The sequence below is a fragment of the Nestor notabilis genome, unplaced genomic scaffold, assembly GCF_000696875.1.
Source record: "Nestor notabilis isolate BGI_N333 unplaced genomic scaffold, ASM69687v1 scaffold6446, whole genome shotgun sequence".
NCBI lineage: Eukaryota > Metazoa > Chordata > Aves > Psittaciformes > Psittacidae > Nestor > Nestor notabilis.
Window position 1 is genome coordinate 39,450 of NW_009931394.1, and position 27,712 is coordinate 67,161.

A 27,712-nucleotide genomic window follows, 5' to 3' on the forward strand; every position below is an offset into this window, starting at 1 on the left:
CAAGAAGCAGTAGTCAAAGTAAGGTTACTCCAAAGGAAAATATTGCTAGAGAGACTGCAAACAGCTCGGTTATAAACACTTTGCAGGTTTTTACTAATGATCTTGAAAGTTAAAAAACAAAACAAAACAAAACAGCAAAATCACTATTGGTGCCCTGGTTCCAAAAAAAGGAAATTGAAATATTGGGGATGTTAAAGGAAAGAGCTGCAAAATGATCTTGAGAGTAGGAGGAACTCCCTCACAGAGGGAAAGGCAGGTTTCACATCAGCAGGACACAATGCAGAGGATACCCCACGGCTGACTTGGGATGCAGCACACCTATGTCAGTACAGCAATTAGTCATGAATAGAAGATGGGCTAATTAGACCTGATGAAAACCAGGGTTAATCAGGCTTAGGCTGTGTCATGTACCTCTCTGGCTTTTTTCTGTCCAGCTGTTGAGTAAGTTTCCCCTGCAAAACAGACCAAAATTTCTTCCATCACACCCTGTTCCATTTGCAGCAAAAAAGTCTTAGAAACCATGGGAGTAAAACCAGAGATATCTCTGGAAAAGACCCAGAGGGGTCCCATGAGCTGATATCCTGAACCGCAGTTACAGCCACCTCGTATATGGAGGGCTAACAATCTAGCTTTAAACATGCAATACTGTACCTGAAAAAAGGGTTACATGTGCCCTTTCGAGTGTTTCAGGTACATGAACAAAATGAGCATGCTCATAGGTGAAAAACATGGCCCACTCCTCCTCTTCCACCACCCAAATTGCTCTAAGATGTACCACCAGCTGTTTTTTCCATAGGAGAGAATCTTTTTCTCCCATCCATTTCCTAGAACGTTATTCCATAGAAACAAATTTGTCGCTTCTGAGTATAATCAAGATGTCTGATCTTAACACCAATTCTGCCCTGGTGACTCAGTCTGAAGTTGATTGCAACAGTAGGAGCTTTTTATTACCAAAAGGAAAATAATCCCAAGCATTTTCTGAGCTGCTGTGACCAGTCTCCTCATATATCATATACTACTTCCAATCTTATGAAACATTCCCATTACGAAAATGGGAGAAATTGCAAGGTCATCTTCCAGGAACAGTCAAGGCAGGGGAAGATGAATGCAACAGGACAGTCAGCAGCAACTCCAAGAGGAAATGTAAGGAAAGCTGGGCAACACGACAACTACTCAGGCTGAGTATAGGTGGCTCTGTGAATAGCAGCTCAGAGGATTCATTTGACCACCTGAAGCAAAGATGACTAAATTCAGAGGTATTTTTTATTGATGGTGAAAACTGTATAGACTTTTACAACACTGATAGTAACTTAAGAAATATATTTTCAAAGATTTGTGAAAAAAGCCAGTTAAATAAAAACCTTGTAAGTGGACAGACACTGAAATCAGCAATGACAACCTTCAATAATCAGGATAAGAAAGACCAACATATTTGATTAGCTGTTTACCAGAGAAATTCAGTTCAATGGATTGCTGTCCTGCCAAACAGAAATAAAACATGAAAATGCAAATCAAAACAGTATTTATATGTTCTACATATTTTATTATCTTATACAATGCTGTATTAATTTATAAGGAATACATATATCAATTAATAACTAGCAAGGTAACAAAACAAATCACAAATTTGCTGCTTTGAAGTTTGTTTCAGATTAAAGCACTGGTAAATTCCAATCTGCTCCTCTGAACAGTCATGTAAATAGGATGAATTGGAGTCCAGTACATCCTCAGGATGAGGTGATTTCTACTGCAGGTATCTATCACTGGCAAGCATCAAACATCTTGATCTCACCAGATAATAGTCAACCCAAGAAATATTACGCGGAGATTTGAAGCTAGTGGGCAATGGCTAATAATTCCGCTGTTTCCTCCGTGCCACTGCCAAGCGCAAGGCTTGAATAATCAAGTTCTCATTGTTCAGGACATTGTAATCAGTCAGTTTCACCAGTTTGTCAAAATTCTCTTCACTGAAACACACCTCCCTTGTAGTAAATGGGGAAAGGATGGTGGAAACATCAACTTTGCCTTCAGCCATCTCTTCAGGACTCCTTTCCACACCTGAGGGACAAACCACACAAGATGCGCCAATAAGGTTTTATTGCAGTATATGGTTCATAATAGTCGTTCAAGTAATTATAGCTAGAAAAGGGAGATTTGGAGGGAAAGATGCAATTTGCCAGCAGGACATCTGTAACACCATGTTCTCCAGCCTCAGGATCAAGCTTCTGTCCAAAAATAATGTAAACCCAAACAGCTAGGAATGAGAACAACATTTATTATCAGCAGCAATGCCTGTAGACCACTTCTTGGATAAAATAAAGTCTTGGTTACCCAAACTAGAAAAGTGAAAGCAGAAGAAAAGAAAGATAGTCTTGTACTGGATGAAATAACAACCATCTCACTGAAAGTTCAGGAGAAATTACAGCATTCAGAGGATGTAGTTCATATTAAAACCAAAGGTCTCTATTCACTCAGTCCTCAGTTTGGGAGATTACTTTTAAATATGTGAACAAAACCCAGATGAATGCACTACCACCAAAATCTCCAGAAGGTTTTGCCTCCATCTTTGTTTGTAAGCATACAAACTTGTTATGTTGGTGCATAACAAGTCCATGTCTGTAGAATAAAAGAGCTTGTGTTGAGGACCTACCACCCATGCTGCTTGTATTTTGGGAGTCGTACCTTCATACTATCTCTAGTAAGTCATGTTCTTTTCCAGTGATGAGATTCATAATACCAGCATTGAAAAGGAGGTCAGAGATGGAAGTGAGATGTTAGATATGAAATGGAGAGGACACACCAGGCAAATGACTTTTCAATAAAATTACTAGCCACAAATGACTCACCAGGAGCTTTATATTTCTCAAAGGTGTCATTCACTAGGGGGAAAAAAAGCACTGTTGGAGCTCGTGGATTGTCAGCATCTTCAAATACATAGCACTCCTTCAAGTTTTCCCTGTCTTCCTCACTTATCTCAATTTTGGGAAATGGAATTCCTTGCCCTGAGATGTACTTTGCAATCTGATCCAGAGGCTGGATGAATGAATAAAATAAATAAATTTAACACAAAGAATCAAAACTCAAAAAATATCAATAGACCTGGATTTTTTAAACTCCAGCAGCTAACACGAATATTCTAAGGCTTAACTCTTCCTCTGGGAAAATGTCAATTTTCAGATGGAAACAGCCATAGTCACACCAGACATTGCAGTTTATCTGATTTTCTGCATTGATTTAGGCAAAACATGGAAATGGTCACTTTTTTTGAGCTTTCAGATGAAGTCAAAAGCCACAGGACTGATTTTGTTATTCTAATAAAACAGGTTCAGAGGAAGAAGCCAAAGAAACTGCAAGAATGGAGAAGAAACATGTCGGTCCAGATTATTCTGCATCATTTTCTTGACTTCTTGTTTACCACTTTCCCAGTCTTTCTGTCCTCTGCAGTTTGTGAGGTTTGATAATGACTCCCTATTAGCAAATACATTTATCAACATATCTTATGACCTCATGAAAGAAAAACACCTTTCACATTTGTATTTATTTTAACCCTATGTTTATTTTTATGTTATTCTCATTATATATGCAACACTAATTATTTTGTTTTCCAGTATTAATCAAGTCCAGCATCAGCCAGTACATTTCCCTAAAGCTGAGGAGATAAACAGGCCCAGACACACATAAGCTTTCCCATTTAAAGTGTTAAAATGCCGTGAGGACTTTCCTTTGCCTCTGTAACTTCTTCGAGGATAACCAAAATCAACATCAGAGCCCAGCTAGCTCTTTAAAAACTCCTGGATCCACTGCAGTGAAGACCTTGATGATTTTAAAATGCCTCTGTCCAACACTGTCTTCTAATATCCTCCTTAGTTACTGAGAAATACATCACCTAATAATCTAAACAATAAAGCAGATGATAATCATCTAATTCCCGTTTTGGTATAGAAAGGTAGTTGGTTTAACTGATGAGTGCTAGAGACCAGACGACTATGAAGGAAAAATACCCCTATAACATGGCTTATCTTACCAGTGTCTGGGATCCTCCACTGTAATTTAAATGCAGGAGGACATCCACCTCCCTCTTCGATCTCAAAAGTGGTGGGTAGCTTGTGTTGATGAAAAAACCAGTATCAACCAGGGAGAGCTCATCATCTGCTGTTTCCATCAGTTTATTTGGGAAGGAGTCTATCACAGTGTCTGCAACACAAACATTTGCCATTACAACAGATAAAACCCCACGACTGACTGCTCTGCAGAAAGTTACTGAGGGAAGAATGGAGAATTTCTTCCCCTCATTTTCCCTGCCTTCCTTTTACTCACTAGCAGCACTGATTTACAGTGACACACTACAGGTTTTTCCTTCATTCCTTCCTGGACACTTCAAACAGCTTTGGCTGAGCTCACCTTGTCCACTGAAACACAATGCCCAGACAACCAAAAATCAATTTCACTCCTCAACCCCACCCCCAAAAATGAAATGCTGTTCAAATCTGGCTTCCACGTCTTCATTGTGTGGAAGGCAGAAGTAGGATTTCAGAAGTCAGTCTTGTCTCTTCCTCCTCCTTGCAAATCCTAAAGAAATTCCCAAATCTAAACCTCTTCAAAATGTTACTGAAAAACAGACTGTGTTACTGTGCCTTTCCAGGTAGAAAATCCTTCACTCTCCAGGTACTTGCTATGCATCTGGAAGCCTCTGATAAAATTGGGGTACTGTGCAATGGTTGGGCGTCCTGTTAAGACGTCTCGCAAAGCAGAGGAGAGGTTGCTTGAGGGAGTCAATAGACATGTGTCTACCTCATAGGGATTCATGGACAGAAAGGGTTCCTCCTCTGAAAGAAGGAAAGAAGTAGTTCTGAGTTAGGACAGTTTTCAGAAATGATCAGTATTTTTAAAAATGAAGTAACTAATAACCACAGTTGTCACCATCCCCACCCCGAAGGTAAATCAAGCATGGTTATAAGCCCTTAAGGTCTATGCTACCAAATAAAACTCAGCATTATACAGTGAATTAAATTACAGCTACCTGCAGGCAACAAGCTGCCAGGCAGTAAACACCACCTCCCACTCTAGGCTTCCTCAAATGATGCCCACCTCTATTGCAGCATGTGGTGGAGGGGAGACCCAAGTCCCAAAACAGGATAACACTGGCTGTTGAACAGGACACCTTCAGAATGCATGTGAGTATTACCCAGCTGCAAACATTAACTAAGTTAGGAGGCCAATCACTCCAGGGTCCCTGTGCAATTAATAGCAAGAGTGAGCTTTCTCTACAGGCGGTTTAGGGGAGAAAACAGCCCCTCTGCAAGAGCCATTTTCTCTGCTGGCAGTGTTAGTGGTCAAGGAGGACCAAGAAGGATCCTAACTCAACAATCTTAAGATGTGTTCTTAATACAACATGATTTTTACATGTCTGCTGGAGACTCTTTTTGTGCCTGTATGTCCTTCAGAAAAAGGCACAGCTTTGCCAAAGTAGCACGGTTTAGTTCTTCTAAATCAGGCAGAAAAATTTCTTAGCTGACATCTCTGCTTTGCTTTCCTCATCTCTTTCTCTGACTTCAACAGGATATCTTCAGGTGTTAGACCTCTGCACAGAAGGTGCAATACATATAATATGCAATATATACTGGTAGTTTAAAAGAAAAAAAATTCCAAAATCTCACCAATATCTTTTACTCTGTCTCTGGTCCATCTAGACCAGAAGTCCTCTGAATCAGTAGCCAAATTCCAGACATACATCGCATCTATGGAAAATATACTACTCCACATGCCTGTAATATGAAAGAGGGAATAGAAACTGATTAGTGGGCTAGTCTTAGATGAATTTTAATTGATAACGTAACTTGAGTCTTTCCTCTTGGATACTTCCTTTTTGTCTGTCTGGATATCTGTGTAAGCATACTGCCTAAATATGTCCTTGCTAATGCACAAGTCATGTGCTCGCTCACACCAGCTGCCACTTGAGTAGGCCACCTTTCCCTTTAGGCAATAGTCACCTTGCATATAGCAGATGCGAGTCTCTGGGAGCCTCTTCACCATCCTTCCCATAAAAAATTCACTTCCAAAGTGTTCTGCAGGAATAGATGCTCCATATTTCAAAAGACTGACTTCATAAGGAGTGAACTCCAGCCACTCTATCACAACAAACAGCCAGATCATGAAAAGGCAATAATATGTTAACTATTGGAACAGTACTAGAGAGTAGAAACAAATCACGAGACAGATGCTGGCTAGTTCATGACACGCCATTTACCATCTATAGCTATATTTATATTGCCTGCAGTCCTAATGCCATAAGATCTTTCCACATCAAGGCAGAGCGGTCCCAGGTTGTGATACAGCAATCTCCAGCAGAAAAGCCCAGGTCTGAATGAACACATAAGTATTCCCTGCAGTTAATCTTACATAAAAGTATGTATTGCTCATGTATAACTTGCTCTCTTTAGGGCACAGTGACACCAGCATTCACTTGGTGTGGCTCATATTAAACAAATACTGTGAAAATTAATATTACAGGAAATAGTGATTTTCCTGACACTGGACCCAAAAATTCTGAGTTTTCCCTTTTAATTGTTCAAAATAAGGCCATGTGGAAACATTATATGGATTGGTTTCCTTACAGGATTTTTGTGACCAGGATAAATTGCTACTTCAGCATCTTCCATGCTGTAACTGTATTTTCACTTCTAATAATGTAGAGAACTCAAATTCCAAAGATTTAACATGTTTGGATTTTTTATTTTAAGTGTTAGTCACTATTCTCTGACATTTTAAAAGGGTTTTTTTTGCAGTTAGAATTAAAGGACTATTATTAAAGCTGATAACATGCATTCAGCCGTAGTTCAGATTCCTTAAATTATAAAGTTGTTAAGAAATCTAAATCATAACCATTACCTCTGAACGCCTGAGCACTATAGCTGGACTTGAGGTTGATGGCCACATAGATGGGCAACGGGTTCTGACCATTATCCACTGCCTGCCGTTGATCTGAGAGTCTATGCTCATCTTTCTGGTTTTGATTAAAAATGGTTAATGGAATGAGGTAAAAAACAATTTACACTTGAAATAATATAATGTGAATTCTCAGGTTTATCCAGGTTCTCCTGCCCATTCTCAGCTCACTGGATTGTTCAGAAATGCCTGCCATAGGATATTCCAAACTTGGCAAGTATCCCAAAAGAAGCTACACCCTACACAGATTCTTGGATTTTGAGATATGCAGAGAGGTTGACTGTAAATTGAGCAAAGGCAAAAACATTCCCAGGAGGAAATATGTGGCTAAGTGGAAGGTAAGGGAATTTCCTTGGCTGAATTTCAGTGAACAGAGTAGATCATATTTTAAGATATTCACAAGCATATGCAAAAATATATTCTATTGCACATGGCAATTTAAAAATTCCTTCAATAAACATAAATCAGAAGGAAACTACTTAAGTTATGCTATTTTTAAAGTACTAAAATTTCTATCACACTTTCTTAAAATTTAGTAACATATTTAGAGAATGTTTTTTTCTTCTATTTGAATCTTCTCCATATGCAATCTGTGAGTCACTTTACAAATGCATATCTTCATTTATGCTAGCGAAGTAAGTTATTTGAAATTTTTAAGTGTCTCTTCAAGTCAGAATATTTAATGTCCAAAGTGATTAGTTTATATTTCATAACATTTTTTTCCTCAGGATTTGACTTTCTTTAAGAAGAAAGAACACCTTTGACTGCAATGTTATGACTATTTCAGTTGAAGGTCAACCTCACTTTAAATCAAGAGTAGTATTTTAATAATGGATCTGAACACACAGAATTTAATCAACATTGAACTAATTATTTGCATTACGAGTACTGAATGGCATCCCAGGATTTATTTTCTTTTCCTTTATAGCTATAGAAGTTCTTCGGGATTCTGGAAAAAAAGAGTAATACCTTGTCATGTAGCATGGATTCAATGACAAGTCCCCAAAGGTCTATGAAAGAAGTGTTATGTCCTTCTTTAGCCCTTTCTATTAGGTCATTATAATAGTACTTCAGACAATCCAAACTAAAACAGCAGATCTTGGATTTGGTTACTTGCTTGCGAGCTTCCTTGATTGCATCCTCCAGATATTTTTGTGACCAATTAGCATCTTCATATAAGTTTGCCATTGTCCTGAAGAAGCATTAGAAGAAAATAATGAAAGAGGAGTAATGCTGTGGTTTGGCTTCAGAGAATGTTTGTGCAACCTGTTTGCCTGTTTCTTAATTCTTATGGGGTTCGCAACTAAAAATTAAACACACCTAAAATACTCTTACGTCAAGAGCAGACAAAACCTCCAAGCGCTCTTGGTTTTGACAATAAAAGTTTATGTGGACTTAAAAGTGAACTGAGAAATTCAAGAGAGAAAAAAAAATAACACCCGAGGCTATTAAATACAAAGACTCCACAAGTCCTCAGAAAATCCATTTCTTGGAAGGTGGGGAATATTCTAGGGAGCAGTCACTACTAGTTTGCTCTAGTCCTATGTTTGTTCCCAAGTACCTCCTAATGGCTCCTGCCAGTGAGAGAACTGGACGTGTCCTAGTATGGCCATTTTTAGTGTCTCCTTGAAATCATTACACAGACAGGTATACTCAGATCTCCACAGGCATACAGAGAAGTTGAAAGAATTTTGGCAAATGCTTAGACAAACCTGCCATTAAGGTTTGGAATTACATAAAAGGACTGAAAAAAACTCCCCACTTCCAACCAGGTGTAGAGGAGCTGACCTACCTACAACCCACTTGATTAAATACTTAAGTATTTGTATCATCTGCTGTATGCGCACTGGGAGAAGAGAGCACTTTATATTGACCAACCACAGCTGCAGTCTCTCCAGGGTCAGTAACTTGATGACTTTTGTTGGAGTGTCTGTGACAGTATTAATTCCACTAGCCCAAATACATCTTTACCAGAAGGAGATGCACTCTAAATCCAAAATGGAAGTGAGAACAAGCAGCAAATGGCAGGCATAAATTCTTCTTCTCATCTTTCTTCAATTTCCAGTCTAAAGATGATTTTGTTGCATTTAGTCTAAGATATAATTGATAAAATATGAATAGGGAATAGAGCATTTACATGAAAATATCAGGCATAAACTGTGTCAATGTGGTAAAAAAGGCAGCTGATGAATGTGGTGATTGATCTCTTATTCAGTGTGTTTAGTTTCCTTGCTCTAGGTGGACACAGGGGATATTGTGGAGAACATGGAAATGCTGTTGCTTTGCTAAGTGCCATATTAGCTGATGGTGCCTTGCAAATAGTCAGAGGTATTGAGCAGAGAGTAAAAACATAAACCTTGCTTAGTTCATTCTCACCATGTGGTACCCGATAAACCACCTATGTAGGAAATGCAGTCTAACAGATTGAGTTTCTGGAGACCCAGCAGGCTGCCATACATCGCTGTCAGGGATCTCGTCCCTCCACCAGTAGTCGTGATGGCCACCACTGGCACCTGTAAAACACAGCAAGGCAGGAGGAGTGAAAGCCATGCATGTATTAGTGACAAGCAACCCTTTCTACTGCAGAAATCAAATCACAGGTTACAGGTATTGATACAAGCAGTGACATTACTTCATGCAAAAAGGATGTGATTGTTGCAAAAGGTTCCTGTCGCCACCACCTGACTGATGGGAGAGAGGTGTCTTGTGTCTTACCCACTCAGATCGGGTGGGTGGGAGGCTGTTTACTTAATATATAATTGGAAATCAACCTCATCACCCTGGAATTCTTCTCAAAGTGTATTATTAGAAGCCATCATAGAAAATACAGGATTTACCATGCCAGAGCAGATTATGGATCCGTGATTCTGCCCCTAACAATGACCAGTGTCTCAAAAGAATGCACAGCACCCTGTAATCAGCCAGACCCCACAATAGCCAAAGCCTTCCTGGCCTCAGGCCACTCATTACTTTACATCCTGAAGCACAATCATCAATAGGGCTTCCCCCCACTCCAAGGTCCAGGTGCGATTGAAGAGACAGACTATTCTTCTCTTGATCTTTTTCCAATCTAGTACACCCTTTGCTTCTGTTAGCATCTTGAGTTGTGTGGATGTTTACACGATCTATGGAAAATGGCTATTTATACCTATCAAGTATTAGCTTCTAATTTTATCTAGCAATCTGCTATTCTAAAATCAATGAATAGAGCTTGAAGAATATAGGTATCCTATTCATGGAAAAAAATCCCAATTTAAAAATGTTCTCCCTGCCCTGTGCTAAGTAAGAACTTAAAATCTAGGAAATCATATAAAATAGTAATGAGACAAACTTCGATCATCTAAGCCAAAACTAGAATAATTTCAAAACCAATATTATGGTTTTTACATTTTCTAACCATTTTCATTATGAATTGAAATTCTAATGTTAATTTATCCTTTTTTTTTTTTCAGTTCAAATATAAATCAAAAAGAAAGTAGGAATTTTTTTTCTTCACAATTTTGAAGTTAAACACTTGAATAAGAGAGCCAGGCTAATTAGACCTTTTGAAAAAATAGTTTTGGTCTTGCCATTTTGCTTTTACCACCTCAACCACTTTTCTGTGGGTCAGAAAACATAAAAATCTATGTGAAAATATTCTTTCCAGCATTCTTGAAAATCTGATTTCCTGTATTATTCTCTAGTCTGAAATCCAAAATTAGATTTTTTTAAAATATCTTTTCTTTTCAGCTACAGAGAATTTTGCTGTTGGTATGCTTGTACTTCAATTTTCAACAACCCAGCTATGCATAAGCACTTACAAAGCTTATGGCTGAATGATGGGGGCAGGACCAGGGGCTACAATGATAAAGCTACACTTTTAATCAGCTATTCATATAACAATGCGGTAAGATTCACTCTTCTTTTTCGGCTTAACACTTTCACTTCAGTAGTCAGTTTTCCCAGCAAAACACTTTTTCTGCTGCAGAAGCCATCCAAAGTATTTTTATTCAGATGTCTCTGTGAAAATTTTTGTTTCCTCCCTTCAGAATGCTTTACAGATGCCAAGACCAGCACCTTGTCTCTGTTACTGAGCTAAGGCACACTATTTCCCAGGCAACAGTCGTAGGCATTCCATGTTTGCCCGCTATAAATTTTCCTCCTGAGACCCATGGGCAATTTCAGGAATGTGTTGAATTAAGGACTTGTTGAGAAGTTTTGAGCCTACAAAGGCATGTATCCTGCCTTCCCTGCTCTGCTGTATGAACCAGCTAATGCTTCTCTTGTTCATCTCTTGCCCTAGGTGGCCAGGCCTGACCCAAGAACATCAGGATTAATTAAGCTATTTTTATTTGTGGTTTTGATTTGTAGGCCAGGCCCCCAGTATCAGAGAGGAGTTGCTGCCAGGGATTGTATTGACTTGCCTCATGTTCTTTCAGGTCCTCCTCCAAATGAAGAATCTTTTTCAGAGCAGCAGCAACATATTTCTTCCTTTTCCGCAGGAAGTCCTGCTCTTCCATGCACAGGCCAAACCCCAAGCGTACATCCAGGCCTCCTGAGCTGGAATAGACAATGGGACAAGTCAATGCATGTCATTTATAGCTGATTTCAAGACCTGTAGGGCAGGAAGTCAGTAAATTTCACAAAGCATCTGTAAAACATACTGCATGTTGATCAAGGAGCAGAAGAAAAAGGACCATTTCTATTGCCAGCAAGGAGTAATAGTGAGTATGAAGAGGAGTTTCCAAGGTGCTGGTGCTTTAGATTTCTTGTGAATATAGGCACAAATACAAGACACACAAGCCATGGAAAGATCACCAAAAGGGGTAATTGCAGTAATCATTTTTTCTGTATCACTGTGACTTTCTGGAAAGCTCAAGTTATAACAGCATTTAAAGTGAAGGTCTAATGAGTTGTGTGATGGAGCTTGAACTGCAGAGCAGGCATCGCCCCCTGCTCAGACTCTGTCCTGTGAAAGCTTTCACCTGTGTGCTTAACCGAACCTGTGTGCTGACGCGATGTCTAGATAAGCATTTGCATGTTTCATCCTGCAAGTACATAAGAACATTCATCATTTTTTCCACATAGGCACCCACACTGAATTTTCTCCCTTTAGAAATGTGAAGCACAATTTTAAAAATATGCAGAAAAATAAGCTGCAAAAGCAATGAAATGGCAACTAATGTTGTGTGCTTTCAATTTAATGCATGTTACTGAAAAGGGCACTCAATAGTGACCAAATCTTCTGAGTCACATCACCCTCTGGTGGCTGCTGACTCTATCCTGAACATTACTTTCATCAATGTTTCACAAAGCTGAATGTTTCAACAGTTAATGTTAGTAACCTCCATTTTCCAGCAAATTTGGTACATCATAGTGTGATTTTGAAAACAGAATAAGGTCAACTGACTGACCTTATAAAACAAACACCTTTTTCAGCTACAGATTAAAATTTCTCTTGCTCCCTCTATAAATCAATATGTCAGATTTACATTTGAGTGGTTTGCTATAGGCTGGGATTGAACAGGTAGCTCTTCTTATGCTCTGAATTTCATCTACACAAAAACTGCTCCCATGGTCTGAAAATCCACCTTGCTTCCCTTCTGTATATCACCCAGCAGTAGGGATGCTGTGGACTGTTTTTAGGTGCACCATAAAACCTCATTGTCTTCGATTTTACCTATCACTTGTGTAATTCTGTCCTTGTGAGTTGGCAGAGGTGCCAACCCAGAGGTCAGGTCTCAGCTCCCATTCTGCTCAGTGAAGCAGGAGAAGGGGCAGAAGCCAGGCTGCACTATGTTTGTTTTGTGACTTTACAAAGTTAGGGTAGAGTTTATTTCAGTCACAATGCAGATTTAACTATTGGCATAAATGGGCAACAAAACTAATATGTGAGTAGTGCAGTTTTACTCGTGTCTAAGAATAGTAGTCATAAAATAGACTAATTTACTCTGAAGAACCCTACCAAGGCTCATAAACTCACACTGAACTGCATGATCCTGTAACTGCAGCAGACTTGCACTTACCTTAGGCACCACGTGAGCACAGGGCAAAGCACTCACGGGGCATGTGTTCTCCTCTCCACCTATCATAGAAAAAAACCTAGATAACTAGTTTACAGTAATCCTGGATGATAGGAAAAAAGAGGCTATCTTACCATTTTCTTGCTGTCAAGCACAAGTGAAAGGAACAATCCTGGAAGTCCAGAAAATAAAGCTAATTACCACTAAGTTTTAAAACATTTCTTTCCTCACGTTCAGGCAATGCTCATTCAATAAGAGAGGAAGTTCTCAAATAATAATTCATATGGCTAAGGACATTATTTTGGTACAATTCACTGAAGTCCCACTCCCTGCTTTGGAATCAAATTCTCTCTTATCTAACAAGCCCCTCTGTTTGGGGCAGTTAGTGTACAAAAAGTTTGAGTGTTACACCACCTATAACTTGCACACTTAGAAGGAGCAACAAGAATGAGGCAAGTTACATTACTGAAGAAGAAATATATATAGTTACATACAAAAGCACTCTCAATAATTTTAAAGTTATGATTGGAATTTAGTTTATAATCTGGATATTATTATTATTACTACTACTACTACTAATATTAGCCATTCTGGAATTACCCCAATATCCCAAAAGACATTTCTGAATACATGTGAATAATGGTCATTTCTGTTCCTTGAAACCATTTAATTCTAACCTCAGGATGCAAGTTTGCAATGATTTTCGTATTATTCTAATTATTGTTAACACCTTCCTATAAAGTGAATAGGACAGTGTTAATTTTTTTAACGTTCTCAATAAATAGCTACTGATACTTTACACAGTGATTTTGTTCATCTGGTAACTTATTTCTAGAAGGACAATAAAATATTTAAACAACAAAATATTTATTTCAAAAGGTTCACAGCACTCACCTCTTCTACTGTTACTTCTTTCTGCAAAGGGAGTGAATTCAGAGGGAAGGAAAGGACCCCAGATTTCTCAGTTCCATTTTTATCCGCCAGCTTGTAAAAACAGTGTAAAAAGTGGTAGGGATGCACATGTGAAAGGTTTGTCAACTCTAGAACTTATTCTACTAACAGGGCTAGTTCAGTTCACTGATCACTTAATTTCTTCTTTTGATTTCATTAAGGTTAATGATAATATACAGGATGGGAACGTACCTCTTCTGGCAATATGATATCGAGCCTCGTCTGGTCATTTATGATGCAGTGAAATATGATGATGTTAAGGCTGATTGCAGAGTCCAGCAAAATCTTTTGGCTTCCTTCATGGGATCCTTTTACTATAAATGTAAGCTCCTGGTCTAAATACAGGGATTGGGGGAGTGGAGGGAGGGGGAGTGGAGGGTGGGAAGAGAGAATTTTAACTATTCAAAAAGAAAACAAACATAACTAGTAAAATCCACTTCTACTCTGAACAATTTCTTACACAAGTTGCTATTTATTTGAATTAACTTAAAGACTAGTGAAGAGTCCTAATATATTTATTAGAGATACCTTTTACAGCAAAGCCCTGATTTGGTGGTGGCTTACATTTTGTGCAGACCCCTTTGGTACAATTTTACATTTTAATCTAAGACCTTAAGTTTACTATTTTTGTTCAAGCAACAACAACAAAAAATCTCTATCAGAAACCTAAATGTGCAGAAACTTTGTACATATTCAAATCCAAATTAAACATATAGGATAAGATTTCTACATATTAATTATAACATAATATTAAAGAAAGATCTAAATCAGTTAAAAATTTTCATTTTGAACTATGAGACAAATTTGAACCCTGAGACTATTTTGAACTAGGAACGAAGAGAACTGATATAATTTTTTCCAAGTTTTCAATTCTAGTATAAATGGCTCTATTTTTGCATCAAGTTAAGAGCTGGCTCAGAACTACATGCTTGACTAACATGAATTTTGACTGATACAATCTCTCTGCAAGGTAGGGCATAGTGAAACTAAGTGTTATGTGACACAGCTAGAGTAACAGATTATTAATTTTTCAACATCTGTTGTAACATCTGAATCACAACACAAAAAACAATAGGTTAATGAAGCAATAACCTCACTTGTGGATTGCTGCTTCAGCTTCCCTGTATCCACTCTAACCTCCAAACAGGAAACCTCACGTGCCTGTAGCAAAAGAAGATAAAGGATGATTGAGAGAAGCACAAATGTGATTGCAAGTGATTCATACTGTTAACCAAACCCTCTAGTTCATCAACGAGCAACATAATTATCGTGCATTTCTATGTGTTCAGATAATAAAGGCAATAGTGACAAGGCATTTTGATAAGTTTGAAAGTAAAGAGAAACAAGCAACTCATGAGCTCATGATATCAAAGATGAGACCCATTCAAAATAATAGGCATATTGATATACGAGGCTATTATTGTGAGCATGTTATCACTTTCTTCATTAAACCCCTGATTGTTATGTGTGTAGTAAGGGAACAATGCATAGAAAATTCAAGTTTATGGAAGAAAGTAGGTGGCACATATATGCTGACAGAAGCCTCACAACATGCCAACAACAGATCCTTTTTTTCCATACGACTGTGGCTGCTAGTACTGGCTCTGGGACACAGCACAGAGTTTCCAGAGTTAAAAGTATGAACACTTTTTATGCAGGGAAGAGAAAGGTTGTAAAAAATATACATTACCACCAGTACTCCATTAGTAATAATGGCATCAGGATACTCCAGACTGAAAAACAAAATGGAAAATATAATGTCATGGATGGGACAATTCAGATAAATATTTAAGTCTATAAGTTAATATATTACTCATTTTCCTCCCTTCAACTTTGACATTTTTAGCATTCTCATTCAAAAATACCTTAAGACTTTTAGCAAGCATAGTTTTGATGACAAGCTGAGTCATAAGTTCTTCCATCCACCCATTACAGAATATCCAGCTGGGCTTTTACTCCCATGGGTTTTTCTTTTGCTTTAGTAAATCATATAATTAATTCTGATATGTGACATACTGAGTTTGAGGAGAGCTGGAGGCTGTTACATCCACCTTAATTGTTTTGATCATTACATAGTTTTACCCAGGTTTTTTTTTCTTGGAAAATCTAACCCACTTTTCTAGATTTCCACATTTTTTAAACAATTATTGTAACAGTGGAAGAAATTGTTCTCACCCCTACAAAGAGATTTGCAAAATGCATGTGAGATTTTAACATATTACTATATGTGTAAAAGCATTTTCACTTATCCATCTAGGGACAGAAGTGGATTCATACACTGCAGATGCCAATTTTTATATCCTCAAGTATTTTTTTCATCTCAGAAATATTAGGCAATGTCTCATTAAGGATATCTTACAACATACTATTTTATTGAATTGCAGATGTAAACTTATACACTATCTCAAGAAAACAGATTAGTCAGTCCAAAGGGAATACATACATACATAAAATTATAAAGATTGAGCACCTTGAGCTGTTTATTCAGACCTTACAAGCTATGGATTATATACACTCTGTAGTCTCACAGAATTATATAGTTGAGATATGTGTTTCATCTCAGCTGTAACAAGGCATTACACTTCCTTTAAAATCAGACAAATGACACTGTTGTTTCCCATTTTAAGGGAAGGTTTATCACAACTAACAGTTATGATAAACACAAATGAAAATAGCTTTGTAAAATTTCTCATGACAAAGAATTCTCCCAAAATTTCAAAGTTCTTAAACAATTTACATTTTTATTTCCAAATCAATATTTTCCTTTAAGAAAAAGATACAGATTGGCTAAATTCAGTGCAAAACACTCAGGAAAATCTTTCAAGTAAAAGAAAGCAAACAAGTAAACAAAAAAGCAACCAACTAACCAAAACAAAACAAGCATGCAGAGAAATGTGTTTAAATACCACTCAAGTTTCATTTCAGACACAAATTCTTGCACTTAATTGCTATTTTGCTGTCAAATAGTTGTAATGTTACGTGACATATGGTGTCACTGTCCTCAAATACTTCATTAAAAATTAAGTAAAGCAGAGAAACAGCATGGTGGATATTAAAAGATCTCAGCCTTCATAGCCCAGTGAAATGAAGGTGGAAAGACAGGAGGAGATGTCTCTACATGGAAGTAAATACCCAGTAGAGTGTACTATTATTTGAGGTGTTGGTATCAGCAAAGTATAAAGTTCTGATAGGTAGGAGGTCCAGAGCATGACCTTCAAACAGGGTGGAGGAACCTACATGGTTGGACAGAATGGCTTGGAAGCTTCCTGGGAAGAACCAGGAGGACAGAGACATTAAGCACCAATGGCTGAGATGTCCCTTTTGGACATCTGCAATCACTGCTATAAGGAAGCCCAGATTTGGTCTTTTTGGTTACAGTCCATGTGGCACTTACAACTTTTATATCTTGAATTTCAAGGCTTTTGCTGGTTACAACACAAGACATGTTTTAAGAAGAGCAGAAGCACTGACCTTGCTCTGGAGCTTTGAAATTAGCTGTGGCTAAAAACACAACTGAGGTGGGTGCAGAAGAACTCTCACTATTCAGGTTGACAGGGACCTTTGTATTTTGCCTATCTGACTGAACATCCACCTCTCAGGAGTTAGCTGGTAATTTCCCTAACCACCAACCTGCTATTAGACAGCCCTCATTACACACACTAACATTCCTGTCCTCTCGTCCATCACAGTTTGTGATTTGTGGCCTTTTTTAATACAGTCCTCAGTTTTACTGTGAGAGTTGAGAACATGTTATAGCCTGTGGCAGGGGAAGTCAGAAACAGAGACCCTGGGCATCCTTCTCTGCTAAATGTCTATTAAAGGGGTGCCTAACACTGCAGTGGACTTTGTGATCCCAGGGATCACTTCGCAAAACCTTGTATGCATCAGACTGCTGCCTTCTCCTTTTTAGATCATACCTGACTTACAGCAATATGCGCAATATTGTAGGGGAAGCTACAGTACATGGATTCTTAGATTACAGTTCACATTTAGAGTAGACTGCTATGTGTGTGGGATCACCTCTTTCAACTTAAAACTTTTGCCTTCAGTACTTTTTGAGGCCCTGTGGCGTCTTGCCACCCAAACAGTACATTTGGCCCCCAGTGGACAGAGACTCAGCAGTGCCTAAACCAAATGGCGAGCGTGATCTGCTGGTCCTCCCACATGTGGGGAATTTCTCAAAACAACACAGCAGAACTACAGAAAGAAAAAAAGATGTTTATTTTCTAAAAATTATGCTTTTGCCATATTTTAGTAATATTTAACTTCTATACAACTTTTTGTACACCTATTTACATTTATTTGCTTTAAGTGGCCTTTGTTTTAAGCATCATCTTTCACATTTGAAATACAAGAAAAGGGAGGGGGAGGGGAGATGAAAGGTTTTGTTAGAGTAGTCCTTCATTCTTCTAAGAGTTGTTTTAGATGCAATTCCTCAACTTGGGACATCTGAAAGATAGAAAGAGGTCAAAAAGAAGATGAGCAGAACCAGCAAATACCCTGGGGCCCTCAGACCTCTCCTTGGAAACTCAAAGTACCTTTTAATTCAGCAGAAGTCTCTTTAGGGCCCCTCAATATCAGGTGTGGGCTTCAGTAGAAGTCAGAGGGGAGGGGGATGTTGAGCGAGCGAAGCCACCTAGTCAAGCGGGATCCCGTCTCTGTAGCAACTCGTGGAGGCTCATGCTGATCCTGGACGCTACCAGTGAAAACAAAGGGGAGAAAGCCCACATTACCATTGACAATCATCAGAAGATTACACAGAAAGCACTAAAGTACTCAAATCAGCAACTTGTGTACAATGACCTTACCTTTTCTGTTGCCACTGCTCAAGGGCAGCAGCTCTCATGCCAGCTGGGCTCATGTTATAGGCCCATAAAACATTGGGCAGGCGTTTGCAATCCCTTGGCTTGGTTGCTGGTGAAAAGGCACTTGGAGGAAGGAGCATGCCTTCCTCTCTGTGTCGTTAGGATCAAACATCTGGCTTTCAGTGCCAGAAAGGTGGGCATTTGCAGGTACTGCAGAAGTGGTGCAAGACGGAGGCAAAACGAGAGGGGTTTTTGCAGATGTGGAAACCAAGCTACCAAAATGAAGGCTTTCTTCCATTTTAAATGAAAGATAATGGGAATGAATGCAGGAATCATTTTCTTAAGGCCCACCAGGGGATCGTGAGGGAGTTTTCACAATGTTCTTTGGTAAAAGTAACACAAAACCCAAATTTTGCAGTGAGGTCAATAAGCAGACAAAAATGTGAGTCACAAAACCACTACTGTAGGTGCAACCCAGAAAACTTTCTTGGGCTGGGGTCACACTTCATGTGTGATATTATTTATCTGAAATGCTGGAAAGAAAGAACAGGCTAACACAGTAAATTTGTAGTTGATAAAGTCTGCAATGAAGATCGGAAAGGAATGAAAAACTACTTAAGATAGTGTCAGACAAAATGTGCTGGTGGGAATGATTACTAACTGCAGAGATAAACTGCCATAATTACCTTCAAAAAAGTATGTTTTCATTGTTCCCGTCACAATACCAGATCTGTAGAAACTGTACCCCATGGTTAGCTGTACTTCTTGTTAACACTATGGTTGGCTCTCCCTCGCTGAAAATGACATCTGATCTCTGTCAACACTTCTTCCATCCAGCAATGCCAAAAACCCTTACCAAAACCTGCTGAGCTTGTTCAAGACAGGAGAGGTCGGTTTGCTTCTTAGCTTTCTGGTGACCCATCTCAGCTACTTCAGTCTTTCAGAACTTTTCAGGGTTCTTTATATCACTGGTAATGCAATCCCCATTGTCTCCAATTCTAATTGCATGCACAAACCCTTTCAGCAATTATTCCCAACATCACACTTCTCTATGCTGAGGGGGGAAAAAAACCCTCTCAATATCCTCCCAAGATCACAACACTTAATCAGGTCAGATGTGGTTACATCTTTATTCTAAACTTGACTGATCAGCAGAACAGCGCTGACCAGCACACAAGCAAGAAAAGCAAATAAGGGATTGTAGTAGAAATGTCTATCTGCCTTCCAACAAGAAACCTGCTTTCCCAAAGAAGCATCTTCCTTTTTCTCAGTCCTGATGGGACCTCACAGGGATATTCCCTAGCTTATGATGCAGCCATTTCTTGCCTTTGCATGTGGGGTTTTTCAGGCCACAACTATTACATTGGTCACTCAGGTACCACACCATGAATGAAAAAAGCTGATCAAACGTGTTCTTGCTGTAGCAATTGAACCATGACCACAATTACATTAAAGTCTCTTCCTTGGGACTGCCAAGGGTTCTTTTTATTTGTACAGTCCCAACCGTCATCTTCCAACCAGTAGAATTCCTACTCAGACAGAAACTGCAGAAATAGCTGAATTTCTGACTTTATCTTTGTCTCCAGGAAAAAACAATTGGCTACAAGGTGCAGTAGAAGAGTTTGATAGAGAGCCAGCACACACATGCTCCAAGACAAATTCCAGCCTCTGTCCCCATATGCAAACCCACTCATGCACAACATCCAAGCCAGACAACCTACCTAGATCTCCCTCTTGAAGAGACAAGATTATCAAGAGTATGAGTCTATGTACCAATTCCATAAACCATCCTCTAACTTGCAAACAAAAGAAAATCCTAGACAGGCCATTTGGGACGTCTACTGGAGCTGCCTTCCACTGCCACTATTGGTCTTGTGACACTTTTGTGATAGGCACACTTTGTTTTGTCTATTGACATCTAGGCTTGGCACTCCTTCTTCTAAGGGTCAAAACTTCTTGAATATTGTAATTGTCATCATACTTCCTTGTATATTGATTCAATGACAAAAAGAGAACAGGACGAAATGGGTGGCCAGGAGGCAGCAGTCAAACAAGGCAAAAATTACATTGTCAGATATTCAAAATCTTTAAAATGTGTATCCTGAAATCCCAGCTTACTAGACTTGAATGAAAACATCTAGATACTGCTTTCAGTAGGTTTAAGAAGCACTGTCACATACCAGCCAGGTTTTCAGACTATTTCTATATTAAATACAATAGTTTATTTAGAATTTAGGTCTCTACTCACGTGTTCTGCAATGTGAACTCCACCTCCAGCTCCTCACGTGCCTGAAAAGAAGGGAAAATGAAAGAAATGTGTATTACTTATTTTTCTTCATAGCTTTCATTGTACCAATTACATATAATTTGTAAAATATTTATTTAGAATAGCACTTAGGAGAATTCCAGGAACATAAGAATAATTGGGAAAAAAATCTACAAAATCACAACATCAACAAAAAACCAAATAACCATGCCATCTGAAGATACTGAATTTTAAGATGCTGAAAAAGCAGTTGCTAAAACTAGTTGTTTGAGATTCAAATGCCATATAAGCATGGAAACATAGGAACTGGTATGCTGCTAAAGCAGCATATTTCAGATTTAAATTCACTAACACAAAAAGAATTATCTGCTTTAATATTATTACAGTTGAAAGTGGCTGAAAATTCAGAATTTATACCAAGAGCCAACAAACAAGCCAGAAATACTCAGAATTACGGCACCAGGTAACTATTTCTAGCTGGTTCCATCTTAGATGTTTAGCGTAGATGTTAGTTCTTAACAAAAACTAGCAGGGAGCTCTTACACAAGGATTTGATCTTTCTTGTAATCTCAGCAAAATACATATAAGTAGATTTTTCCTAATACAAAACACTGTAAAAGGATATAATTAGAAGAAAGGAAAGAATTTGCTTTTACTCTCACCAATTCTATTGCTCACCTGTGGATTCAGCTGAAACTTCACTCGAACAGTACGTCCTACAGTGAGTTTATCTATATCAAAGAGAATTGTGCAGAGTTCGTCATCCCTGGTGACTGTGTCTTCATCACAGACCTTCAGCTCCAGCACATTCTGCACAAACAGGTTAAGAATATCATGGAGTTATTTCTATAACTAAGAGTTCCACAAGGAAGGAAAGTCTCAAGCCTAGGTCTTCCTCCCTCCTCTAGTTTCAGAAGAAGAAGGAAAAAGGAGAAAGAGAAGCAGAAAAGGAAAAGAGATTTTGAAGTATTAGACTTCACATTACTCATAACTGCACATACAGAGAGCAGGTTTGCCTGCCTGGGGAAATTAAACAAGATAAGCAGGTCATTCAGAATATTATTTGTGATAAATAATAGTATTAAATCATAGAATCATAAAATGGTTAGGGTTGGAAAGGGCCTCAAGATCATGTTTCTGCATTTATTGTGTAGCCTTTGGCTCTGAGTATATAAAGCAGGAACAGGTACATAAAGAATGTTTAAAGGATTTCCTCTCCACCATACCTAGAACTAACTGATCTATCTGCTGGTTTTACGTGACCTTTGTCTTGGTCACATATCTTGGTCACTTTTATATCTCAAGATAGGGAATAGGATAGTAAGACCATATTCTGCAGGGCATTTAATTGCTTCTCACTGCTTCAGTATAGTAAATGTTTAAGTACCAAATAGCTGGAACAGAACAATACCAAGGAGGATGTAAGCAATATCATTTTTTCTGAGGAATCTTTAACACCTCCAGAATTTGGAAACTAGCTGTATACTTTTTGGTTTATCGTAGTTTTGCTTTATCTATTGACTATGTGCACACAGAAAATGATGAAGACCATTGATTTTCACCACCTTGATTCTGCGGTCGATCTTATAGCAGAAAGCTTCATTCCAGACAGGGTTTTTGCTGTTCCTGATGGTTCTGGTCCGAACCTTCTCAGTTGAGGCAGTAGGCAGCCACAGTGTCACATAGCAATCTGAAAGGGTGACTGGATAACGAGATGAGCAGAGTGATAATACATCCAGAAAAAGTACAACTGCACTGTGCACATTTAACCCTAATAAGACAAAGGTAACATGACAGGGGCTTTCTTCCTAAAATATACAGGGTAAGGACTAAATAACACAATGAAGCACTCGTGGGAAAACGAACATCCACACACATTTGCCATGCTCATTCCTACCTTCTCACTCTTAGTCAGACTGACTTTTCTTTTAAAATGCTACTTTATATTTGAAATAGCATTGTACTCTACATGTAGCACCTGCACACCAATCCATATTGCATTTAGCTTTATATTCATGACTATCTGAATGACTGTGCCAGGGTAATGCTGCCAAAACACACTATCTACAGGTATATGTCCTCTGCCATGCACATTCACATCAGCTCTGAGATGGTTCCTCTGTTGCTCAAACAACACACCGTACAACCTTCAATCTCAGCTGTGAGACTTGTTCTCCAGCATTCCCACCCCAAATTTCATACCTCAACTAACTGAAAGTCTTTATCAAAGTGCTGACTTAAATAGAGAACAACAGAATTTTTTGCCCAAAAGTAAAGTGTTCCCCCATCAAAGCTGAAATGTTTAAAAATCAGAATGTGCCAGCTTCATATTCATTCTTGTCAAAGTTTTTAGAAGTTCTGCCTTTCCCAGCAATCCTTTTGGAAAACAAAATCAGTTTTGGCATCAGAGTTAATTTATTTTTCATTCTTTTTCTTCCTACTGCTCTTATCTGCAGACTGGAAAAATCCTGCTGTGACTCACATCTGAAGGAAGAAGCCATGAGTGTCACCAAAGACATAAGCTCCTTCCATATTCTGACCCCCTATTTTGGGTTTGGAGGTAGAACCACCAGGAAGTGAGACTTGCAGAAGCTCGATACAGGCACCGATGGCCTTTCTCTCCTACCTATAATGCAATCTCCCTATTTCACATTTGCAATGCTCAACCAGTCACCTGGTTCTTACAGCAACCTTGTGAGTCAGACGAGGTCAAATAATTCAAGCCATAGTCAACCCCTGCATCATGCTAAAAACCTGTGACAATGTTATTACATCGTATTAAGTACAATTTTCTTCATGTATTTCCTCTTTATCTTTCAATAGGAACTACAGATTTAGGTTTTTCTACCAGCCATATTTTCCCCAAGCTGTGCCATAGGGTGTAATTAACTATGCTATCACAGTCAGCAAAACGTTGATAGTGAGTGTGGAAGGAAAGCATTTCCAGAAAGTGGCCTCGGCCAAACCTGATCAGAAGAGCACAGCAGATGAGATATTCAGCAGAGGCACAAGTGAAGGTAAATGAAAATGTAAATGGTTCATGGTAATTAATGCTACAGCTTCCATTTTCAAAGGGCTTGAGACACATTGATAAATTACTTCACAGTGGTAATGTAAGGATTAAGCAATTAAGCACACTGAGAAAACTTGAATGACTTGCTCAAGATCCCGTAATACAGTCAGTGTCAGGGTCCAAAACACAGACTGGATTTCCAGGCCTATACCCAAATCTATTAATATTATTTGAAATTACCTTGCTCTGGAACAATCTCAGGGAAAAACTCTTTTAAAACATACTTATTTTTCACTAGTGAAGTAAATCAGAACATGAGAATCAAAGAGGGAATATTCACTTAAATAAATTAAGCACAAACACTTCACTAATGAGAAAATATGAAAAAATAACCCAAACATTGACAAAGGACACACCAAGGTTTAGTCAGAAAAGCAGCAAAGTTAAAATGCAGGAAATAAATGCTAACTCAGAATTGTAATAAGTAGCATACTGTGAACATTACAAAGAGGGAGTAAAAGGGTGTTTCCACATAGTTAAAACTACTGAGGTTTCAAGGAAAACTAACCGAAACATTTGCCTTTTTAATGCCTCAGAAAAGGTAAAGACTGCCTGAAATATCCTTCCCACTACAGACAAAAACTGAACAGGTTTTCCACATTAATTTGGGTTTCTTCAGGAAATAAATTTTCTGCTGAGAAAATGCTTCTGCTGAGAAAACGCTCCTGCTGAGAAGTTTTCACATCTCTCTGCCAGATACACTTGAAACAAATCTTTGGGATGCCCAAGTTTTGAATTCTGGGCATCTCAATGGGCTAAAGATATGATATTTATCTGTTCCTGAGACCAGAGTACAAGGTAATAAAGCATTGTGATGTCGCAGACATGCCAAGAGGCTTCATGAAGACAGACCATATGATTCACTGTGTAAATGAGTAACTGCCAGCAAGATATTCCCAAGAAGATCAGCCATAATGAATTGAAGCATAAGCAGCCAACCTGCTGGAGTACACAAATGTACATGCAATTGTGCATGCAAGTTTGCAGATGCAATTGCAGTGCCTGCCTGGTCAGGTCACGTATTTGGTTGGTGCTAATCGCCACTTAGGCATTTGAACATTTGGATTTAGTTAAATAAAAAGTCATGCAAACAACTATGAGCCCACCAAACGTGTGCTTCTGTACATAAAAATAAGCCTGTAATCTCTAAGAAACCCAGAACTTTACATAGAATCATAGAATAGTTAGGGTTGGAAAGGACCTTAAGATCATCTAGTGCTCTCTCTCTAATGAATCATATCCCTTTTTTGAAATGACACACATCATAAAGCAAAGCAGTTTGATTATCTGTCATTTCTAGAGCAAAAAATATGAAGACATAAACAGTAAATAAGGCATTCAGTAAATCATAGCAGGATTTTTACAGCTGGAAAATAAAAGGAAAAAAATAAATAAGCACCGCAGTATTACATTACAGAAGACACAGGAGTAAGTAACTGAGAATACCACAAGTAAGTGCAGCAGAGATTTGTTCCCTGATACTAATCATTCATTCAGAAATACAGTTGTTAATCACAACTTCCACATGTTCCAACCACATCCCTGCTGCCAGAAACCATCAAATCCAACCTCAGATAAGTTTCCCTCTGCTCTTAACCCATTACACTGGGAAAAAACCTCAACATACATAGTAAATTAACTAAAATTTACAGCTGGTTTCTTTAGAAACTAGGATGTGATGCAGGAAATTCGATGTGTACAAAAATAATAATTAATTTTGAGCAATGTTCAGCAAGATTTTGGGGAATATGTTGTGAACTTTTCCTCTTTGTCTTACATATTTCCATTTTATTCTAGTGGTCTTTAGATGTGAGTTTTCTTATTCTCTTTGCCTGTATTTCACCTGTTTCTTTTATGCCTTTCCAGCCTCTTTAAACAGATATTTTACCATTCATATTTCCCCATCAAAGTGACTCAGTGGCATAATTGCATTTTGAAAGGCACCTGAAGAAGCCTCAGTGCACCCGGAAGGTGGGTTATTAAGGATCCATATGTGTGGAACAGAAGCTCCTCAATGAACTGGAAAATTCAGAATTAAACCAGTCCCCCGAGTCAGTGCCACATCTGGAAAGTGAAAAGACCCTTCTTGCCACCTATTGCAAGTCTCATTCTCTCAGTGAGGATTTTACTGTGTCCATACTCTGGTTCAACAAGCCAATGCCACTAGTTTGCAGAGTCAAACTGAATCGTTACAGAGCTTCCACAGTAGGATATCTTTAGACTCTGTAGGCTTCTTTAGTGCAGTGATTTCTTCTGTCTTGGGCTCTTTCACTGTTAACTCTAGTTGTATGATCTGGCTATGAGATTCTTCTCTTGTAGCCTCTATTCTGGATATCCTTTTCCTGTTTTCCTTCACCATCCCTCACATAAACTCCTTCAAAACTCTTACAGTAGTGTTCTGTTTAATTTTTTCTAACTCAAATTGCTGCATTCTCTAGGTTAAATTCCCAGACACACTGGATATTATCATCTCTTCTTATGTATTTATGAATTCCTCGGAAGTTATAGAATGCGTTGCTTGTACTTCTGTTCTTTTTTTAGGCTTTCTTACTACTGCTGATTTTACCTTTGCATCACCAGTGCTTTACTTTCTTCTACCCAGAAATTCTGTAGGAAATACTCAGGCTTCCTACTCAAAAGTAAAAGAATTTTCATCATTTAAAGAGCAGCCCTCTGATGAGCATCTTAGTCTGGTGTCATTAGTGTAGGAAATACATCTCAGACTGAGGTATGAAAGAGATCAAATGCACCACAGCCTCTTTACAGTATCACCATCAAATAATTCTTGCAGGCTTGCAGCAACATACCTTTTTACTCCCACACAATTTAAGAACAATAACATTGACCCAATATTTTCTTTGCTTTAAAGAATTATAGGAAACATCCAATAGTAGAAATACTCACGCAAGTCTGCCTTCCGGGCATTCCTCACTCTTAGTATTTTTACAGTGAGCAAGTTGAAAGGAGATACTGGTCTCTGCATGAGAATTCAAAAAAAAAAGAAAGAAAAAAAACCACAACATGGGGATTAATGTCATAGTCTGTAGTCACTGACTACTGGAACCTTAAAGTTCTAAGGATGTAGATAAAACAAGGTTTTTAAGATTAAGCCAATATCATTTATCAAATCAACTGTAGCAGCTGGAAAAAATATACAGATTTTTGGCAGAGAGCCCTGTTCAGGTCTGAAATAGAAGAAACAGATTTCAAAACCACATATGAGTTGACAGTAGGTGCTGAGATTTTGATTTGATAAAGATCACTTATTTCTACACCACCCCATCATTATCACAACAAACACCCCTACAGCACATGCATGGGTACTTACACACCTCCTCTACACACCACTGCCTGCAACAGGACAGAATACTGGACACCAAACACACAGAGTAGCAAATAGAGCTGAGCAACTACCACGTACCAGCAAAAGCTCCTGCACCAGCACCAGCTCACACACATATCTTAGAAGTGACATATCTTGACAGTGACAAGACGCTTCGCATGAAGACTCAGATCCATCTCTGATCTTCAGCCTCATACCCAGCAGAAAGCTACAAAAGTCTTTCCAGAGATGATCTTGTGAATCAATTCACAATATCAGACACCTTGGACTCAAAGATATTAATTCCATACCGCCTCATAACTTCCGTGGCTTATACTAATATGCCTT

The 27,712-nt window shown here is 38.5% G+C and overlaps 1 protein-coding gene across 1 annotated transcript; it reads right to left on the minus strand.

Moving 5' to 3' along the window:
* Positions 1-1,849: 1,849 nt before the first annotated feature.
* LOC104406773 (cytosolic phospholipase A2 epsilon-like) lies at positions 1,850-27,580 on the minus strand. Its single transcript, XM_010015863.1, has 20 exons — positions 27,464-27,580; positions 26,947-27,019; positions 22,535-22,671; positions 21,648-21,779; positions 20,952-20,992; positions 15,589-15,631; positions 14,996-15,059; positions 14,091-14,233; positions 13,842-13,931; positions 13,082-13,119; positions 11,349-11,484; positions 9,322-9,458; positions 7,915-8,137; positions 6,889-7,003; positions 5,991-6,128; positions 5,658-5,765; positions 4,635-4,826; positions 4,025-4,194; positions 2,847-3,033; positions 1,850-2,058 (listed from the first exon to the last, which is right to left on the minus strand). Exons 1-20 carry the CDS (start codon positions 27,578-27,580, stop codon positions 1,850-1,852), a joined length of 2,493 nt encoding a protein of 830 aa, XP_010014165.1.
* Positions 27,581-27,712: the final 132 nt, after the last annotated feature.

Bases quoted from the DNA above. Each gene is read 5' to 3' on its own strand.
- LOC104406773 (XM_010015863.1), bottom strand. From the start codon at position 27,580: ATGAGGCTGAAGATCAGAGATGGATCTGAGTCTTCATGCGAAGCGTCT. The intron at 14,234-14,995 runs GTGAGGTTATTG...CCCTGTATTTAG, and splicing joins GCTGAAGCAGCAATCCACAA to ACCAGGAGCTTACATTTATA. The intron at 9,459-11,348 runs GCAAGTCAATAC...TGTGTTTTACAG, and splicing joins AGGACCTGAAAGAACATGAG to GTGCCAGTGGTGGCCATCAC.